Source organism: Salvelinus sp. IW2-2015, linkage group LG4q.1:29 (genome assembly GCF_002910315.2).
Source record: "Salvelinus sp. IW2-2015 linkage group LG4q.1:29, ASM291031v2, whole genome shotgun sequence".
NCBI classification, from domain to species: Eukaryota; Metazoa; Chordata; class Actinopteri; order Salmoniformes; family Salmonidae; genus Salvelinus; species Salvelinus sp. IW2-2015.
In genome coordinates, this window is record NC_036842.1 from 64,808,364 (window position 1) to 64,815,517 (window position 7,154).

Genomic DNA, 7,154 nt, shown 5'->3' on the forward strand with positions numbered 1-7,154 from the left:
TCGTGTGTAGATTGATGAGGACCTTTTTATTTAATCAATTTTAGAATAAGACTTACGTAACAAAATGTGGAAAAAGTCAAAGGGTCCGAATACTTTCCGACTGCACTGTATACTAAATAATATGTGTGAAATTTGTTTTCATTTAGAATGGACTATTATGATGCACCTGTCTCGAAACAGGGGCARGGGGGAAAAATACATGTAATTTATGCACTTAAATAGCAAATGGAGGACGCTTTTCCCTTGGTTTATTTTCATGCCAGCCAGGTAGGCTATAAAGCGAAGCAATGTTGTAAAGCGAAGCAATGTGCTTAAAATTAGGAGAGTTGAGAAATAATTATAGTAGGATCCCGAGTGGCGCAGCGGTCTAAGGCACTGCATCTCAGTGCTTGAGGCATTACTACAGACATCCTGGTTTGATTCCAGGCAGTATCACAACCGGCTGTGATTGGGAGTCCCATAGGGTGGYGCACAATTGGCCCAGCGTCGTCTGGGTTTGGCCGGTGTAGGCTGTCATTGTAAATAAGAATTTGTTCTTAACTGACTTGCCTAGTTAAATAAAGATTAAATAAATAAAAAAATGTAAGTGGAGGCTGCTGAGGGGTGGACGGCTCATAATAATGGCTGGAACTGAGCAAATGGAATGGCATCAAACACATTGAAACGATGTGTTTGATACCATTCCACGAGCCTGTCCTCCCCAATTAAGGTGACACCAACCTYCTGTGGTAGGCCTAGCCTATATAAAGCTGATGGGATCCTCTTTTTAATAGAGGCCATCACTCTGTTTTCTTATGCAATTGCATAGCCTATAGAAATGTTGTGCAACATGAGCTCATTGGCTCTCATGAAGTGTTTGATTACATTTGTGTTGATGTCAGAGTAATTAGAGGGACAATAGAGTGCTGAGTACCGGGCAGTTAGCAAGTCTGAGAGGCTACTAATGACCATCAGCAGCATCAGAGCTTGGAGAAGCCTAATTACCGTGACTACGGTCACGTGGATTTTGACTGCCTTTATGACTCGTGACCGCCAGTGTGGTGGTAATACAGTCAGGCACCACCAGTGTGGTGGTGATACGGTCAGTCACCACCAGTGTGGTGGTAATACGGTCAGTCACCACCAGTGTGGTGGTAATACAGTCAGTCACCACCAGTGTGGTGGTAATACGGTCAGGCCCACCAGTGTGGTGGTAATACGGTCAGGCACCACCAGTGTGGTGGTAATACGGTCAGTCACCACCAGTGTGGTGGTAATACGGTCAGTCACCACCAGTGTGGTGGTAATACGGTCAGGCACCACCAGTGTGGTGGTAATACGGTCAGTCACCACCAGTGTGGTGTTAATACGGTCAGTCACCACCAGTGTGTTGGTAATAGGTCAGTCACCACCAGGTGTGGTGTTAATACGGTCAGTCACCACCAGTGTGGTGGTAATACGGTAGGCACCACCAGTGTGGTGGTAATTATGGTCAGTCACCACCAGTGTGGTGGGTTAATACGGTCATGTATCAGCCCTAGGCACATGCTGTAGTATATATTTATTCAACAGACCTATAATAGACCCTCTTTGAATCTGTGTGCCTCTTGTGTAGTTGTACTAAAATTCATCAAGATTTTCCAGATTGTCCAAACTGAAAAAAAACTATTCTTTATGTCCCCCCCTGTTTATCTTAATAAACATAGGGAAATTATACATTATCACATCCTCTCATGAAAGGAAACAATTTTTGAACACAATTTTATTAACTTGTTTACATTTGATGCCAGGCAAGATACTTATTTGCCAGTCAATATACTTTTATAGAAAAAAGAAATCTAAAGAATATCACTTATTTTGCTGCACAATTTGAGTCATAAGGAAAATATACTTTGCTGCATTGTTTGTATTAGCACTGCATCTCTTCATTAAAGTATTTCATCTCATGTCTCATAACTTGAGGCACTTATACACTGAAGAAGCTTTTTAAGTTGTCCATTGTTATTAACTCCTATACAATAAAACCAGAGGAGGCTGGTGGGAGGAGCTATAGGGGGACGGGTTCATTGTGATGGCTGTTATAACTGGAACGGTATCACACACATGGAAACAACGTTTGACTCGGTTCCATTTATGCCATTCCAATGAGCCTGTCCTCCTATAACTCCTTACATCAGCCTCCTCTAAATAACTGATGACTCTACAAAGTAAATAATATAGAATGAATGCAGGTTCTCATCCTACCCTGATTCCACCCAGTACAAGCAGTTTGGTTGTCTGTTTCAGTGAGAAGTTTTCTGCTCCAAAAAGGCAAAGTCCACCACAGTTTTAARTTTTCCATAATAATGATAAAGTTCTTAACCACTCATACAGCTGAAATAATCTTCAGTTATATCGCCAGTGGCACAAGTCTCAGGAAGTGCACAATGAATTTACCTACAGTAGATTGTTTCAACAATAGCAAGTGAATTACAACACAATTATATAACATGTACACTTCCAGTGTAATATATTTACATAAAGCATAGAATGATAGTATGGAATGATGGCACTGTAATAACTGTTTTTCCAGACTTCAGACTGTGGTCCTAGAATGTGGAACTGCACCACCATCATCTCCTGAGGAACAACCAAATCCCTTCAATCCTCATGACTTACTTCACTACTCCTTCCACACACTGACATTCTCCACACAGACCATCAAAAACCAGCTTCATTACAAATATAGCAGATCAAAAGTGGATTTCCCCTGAAAAGTCAACATGTTACTTTCCCACTTTGTCCTATCCATGCAGTGATCTGACACAATGATTGTTGTGTCCTATCCATTCATCCTCCTAGCTGTGCTTACATGATTCAGAAGGCAACGCCACCAGGCCAAAATGTACTGTAAGGCAGTAAAATACTTTCCACCCCACTTCATCGTGTCTACAAATCCACAGTTCATGAGTAGTTGTCACTTACTTACACACAGGTTGGGTAATATTTGAGTTTAGTTCACTGACTTTATGTCAAGCTGTAGATGTCATCCCATTGTTAGTGATAGCATGTGACAGTCAGCAACCTTTTTGCATCGGTGTATTGCACCCTCTTTTACAGTGTATATTTTGATGTGTGTGTGTGGCATGATAATGGCTTTGTAATAGTGTGTTGACATTAGCATGACAGTATCAGTATTCCTTTGTGGTGGCGTTAGAAGGCGGTGCTGGCCATGCTGCCAGGGGAGAAGAGACGTGGCACTCCTTCCTGCAGAGATGTCTCAACGTGTCTGTGGGCCAACTTCCCCTCCTCACCTGGATGGAACACACATACACACTCCCATTATTCCCTCATACACTCTTTCCCACCCACAGGAACCCCACTCTCTGTGCCCCTGTATCCCTTGATCTCACTCAGTCCCCTATCAAACGTATACTTCTTATCCTTCTACTAACCAAGCACCAACAAAGCTTGTTTGGCAGCATCCCTCACGTCCTCCTTGTCCGATCGACAGAGATAGACCAGCTGGTCAATGCTCTCTTTGGCCTGCAGAACATAAAAAACAGACTGACTCCAGACACTAGGATACGCACAGTAAAAAAACAGATTGAAGATAGAGATTATTGAAGAGGTGTGACTAAGTGGTAAGACTGACCTTCAGACATGCAAGTGCTTTACAGCCACACACTCTCGCCTCCATGCTTTCATTCTCCAGAAGCTCCAGACAGCTTACCAGGGCCTGGGGTAAAATACACTATCATTTTCACAAACACTATATATACACAAAAGTATGTGGAGAACCCTTCAAATTAGTGGATTCGGCAATTTCAGCCACACCCGTTGCTGGCAGGTGTATAAAATCAAGCACACATACATGCAATCTCCATAGMCAAACATTGGCAGTAGAATGGCCTTACTGAAAAGCTCAATGTCTTTCAACGTGGCACCGTAATAGGACTCCACCTGTCCAACAAGCTAGACCTGCCCTGGTCAACTGCAAGTGCTGTTATCGTGAAGTGGAAACGTCTAGGAACAACGGCTCACCGACAAAGTGGGAGGCCACACAAGCTCACAGAACGAGACTGCCGAGTGCTGAAGTGCGTAGCGTGTAAAAATCATCTGTCCTCGGTTGCAACACTSACTACAGAGTTCCAAACTGCCTCTGGAAGCAACGTCAGCACAAGAACTGTTAGTCAGGAGCTTCATGAAATGGGTTTCCATGGCCGAGCAGCCGCACACAAGCCTAGGATCACAATGTGGGATACCAAGCGTTGGCTGGAGTGGTGTAAAGCTCGCTACAATTAGACTCTGGAGCAGTGGAAATGCATTCTCTGGAGTGATGAATCATGCTTCACCATCTGGCAGTCCGACGGACGAATCTGGGTTTTGAGGATCACAGGAGAAGGCTACCTGCCCCAATGCATAGTGCCAACTGTAAAGTTTGATGGAGGAGGAATAATGGYCTGGGGCTGTTTTTCATGGTTCAGGCCCCTTAGTTCCAGTGAAGGGAAATCTTAACACTACAGTATACAATTACATTCTAGACGATTCTGTGCTTCCAACTTTGTAACAACAGTTTGGGGAAGGCCCTTTCCTGTTTCAGCATGACAATGCCCACGTGAACAAAGCGAGGTCCATACAGAAATGGTTTGTCGGGATTGGTGTGGAATAACTTTTCTGGCATGCACAGAGCCCTGACCGCAACCCATTCGAACATCATTGGGATGAATTRGAAYGCCGAMTGCGAGCCAGGCCTAATCGCCCAACATCAGCGACCAAYCTCACTAATGCTCGTGGSTGAATGGAAGCAAGTCCCCGCAGAAATGTTCCAACATCTAGTGGAAAGTCTTTTCAGAAGAGTGGACGCTGTTATAGCAGCAAAGGGGGGGACCAACTCCACATTAATGCCCATGATTTTGGAATGAGATGTTCGACAAGCAGGTGTCCACATACTTTTGATCATGTAGTGTGAATCCACATTGGTGATCCTATTATCTTCATAGAGTACACTTAAGAGGTGCATTTMAAAAGTTCTACAGTGAGTATGGCCTTAAATCAGGGTTTTAAAAATATTCTTGCACAGGGATCCCCTCCCAGGCAGACTGTCGATCCAGGGACCCCAATCATACGTTAGCAATTCTTGTCTTATCAGCTGAATGATAATGGCATGGAGAAGTAATCAACATTTTAAAAKAAATAGATTGTTTTTCATTATTTTGACCTCCCTACATAACAACTGGAAGAGGAAGTGTTCACTCTAACATAGCTAGAAATGTAACTCCAAACACATTTTCGCTAAGAGCAGCTGATTAAACAAAAGGTTAAAGAAAAGGTTAAACTTAAAGACCAAGTCAAGAAAGCTTAACAGCAGCCAGTGGCACTTGGTAGCCTATTCGTGGGAGCTTTTTTAAAGCCCATGTCAGATACTCCAGTGAGTGCTTAATTATTGACAACACAATATTAGGAGATGAGAAATAAAGTTGACACCATTAGAATATAAATATATATAGAATATATAGCAGATATACTCTTCTCTATTTTAGGTATGTCATTTGAAATTGTGTTAGTCTGTTGTGCTACATATTCATAAAAAAATAATTTCCATTTGTTTAAAAAATAATACTTTCCCGCAGACCCCCTGCAGTGCCCCCGGTGAATACCCCTGCCTTAAATGAATGTGTCTCTGTCTCACCTCTCTCGATGCTGGTTGTTGGCTAGGCTCCGGAGCAGGGAGCTAGCTGAGGCAACCCTTCCCCGGTCCCTGAGCAGCAGGCTGACAGCATGTATCCCTCCTCTCAGGTGCTCTCTGTGCCTCTTCAGGCTTCACCAGCACTCCTGTCTCCTGACTGCAGGCTCTGAACCAGCCAGACTGGGCGGGGGGGGGGTATATAGAGAACCAGAGAAAAGACAACAGGTGTTGGGGGGAAGAATGATATACAGAAGAGAGAGAATAAGGATGGGGTTTGGAAAAGAAAATAGGAAAAGACAATAGGATGAGATTATGTTATAGTGGGTGTGGTGAAAGAACAACAATGAGAGCAATCATCCATTTAAATGCTGTACATTCATCATGACTGACCATAGAGCCAAGTGGCTGTCTGTAACCTGGTAAGACACATTAACAAATTAATTAACACCAACTCCAAGCAATTAAGGAGCTCCATTCACTACCATAGYCAGTCTCCCAGACACTCACCCTCCTCTGCCAGTTCAGTGATGTGTGTGTCCAGCTCGCTCACTCCCTCTGCCTCCAGGTAGCTCCAGAACTGGAAGAGAGTCAGCATCTCTCTGGCTGCCTCGCCCCCACGCTTGGGCAGCCTCCTCTCCAGAATCCTCTCTACTAGACGCAAGAACACTAGACACAGCACAGAGAGACAGGGGTCCGATGTGACAGGATATCACTTTAACAGCTCTTCTCTAATGTGTGGGTCTGTGATAGCATATACGGCACTGGAATCAAAGCCAAGAGCATTGCATTGAAGATCAAAAACTCCTCCTGAGGGAGAGTGTTTTAGACCATGTATCACTATGTTAAAATACACAGTGGCCAGTTTATTAGGTACACCCATCTAGTACTGGGTCGGACCCAGCTTTGCCTCTAGAACAGCCTGAATTCTTCARGGCATGGAAACGTTGCCCAAATGGTATCAAGGGACCTAACATGTGCCAGAAAAACATTCCCCACACCATTACACCACCAGCCTGTACCGTTGATACCAGGCAGGATGGGACCATGAACTGCTGTTGCTTACGCCAAAATCCTGACTATGCAATGATGACCATACCATGCTCAAAGTCGCTTAGGTCAACCATTTTGCCCATTATAATGTTCAATGCCTGTCTGCCTGCTTTATATGGCAAGTTACGGCCACGTGACTCACTATCTGTAGGAGAGAAAACATTTTAGTGAAGGGTGGTATCTAATTAACAGGCCACTATGTAATATATATATATAATTTACATATAATACACACACACACACACACACCACAGTTGAAGTCGGAATCTACATACACTTAGGTTGGAGTCATTAAACTCTTTCAACCACCCACAAATTTCTTGTTAACAAACTATAGTTTGGCAAGTCATTAAGACATCTACTTTGTGCATGACACAAGTAATTTTTCCAACAATTGTTACAGACAGATTATTTCACTGTATCTCAATTCCAGTGTCAGAAGTTACAATCTCTCCCC

General features: G+C 43.5%; 1 protein-coding gene across 1 annotated transcript in view; it reads right to left on the bottom strand.

The window, feature by feature from the left end:
* Positions 1-2,834: 2,834 nt before the first annotated feature.
* The window catches only part of LOC111962370 (rho family-interacting cell polarization regulator 1-like), a 75,949-nt gene continuing 71,629 nt past the window's right edge, over positions 2,835-7,154 (bottom strand). The window contains 7 exon segments of the mRNA XM_070443033.1: positions 2,835-3,272; positions 3,414-3,504; positions 3,614-3,697; position 5,487; positions 5,651-5,786; positions 5,789-5,827; positions 6,155-6,313. Coding sequence (XP_070299134.1) covers positions 3,172-3,272; positions 3,414-3,504; positions 3,614-3,697; position 5,487; positions 5,651-5,786; positions 5,789-5,827; positions 6,155-6,313 — 611 coding nt within the window. The 3' untranslated portion in view covers positions 2,835-3,171.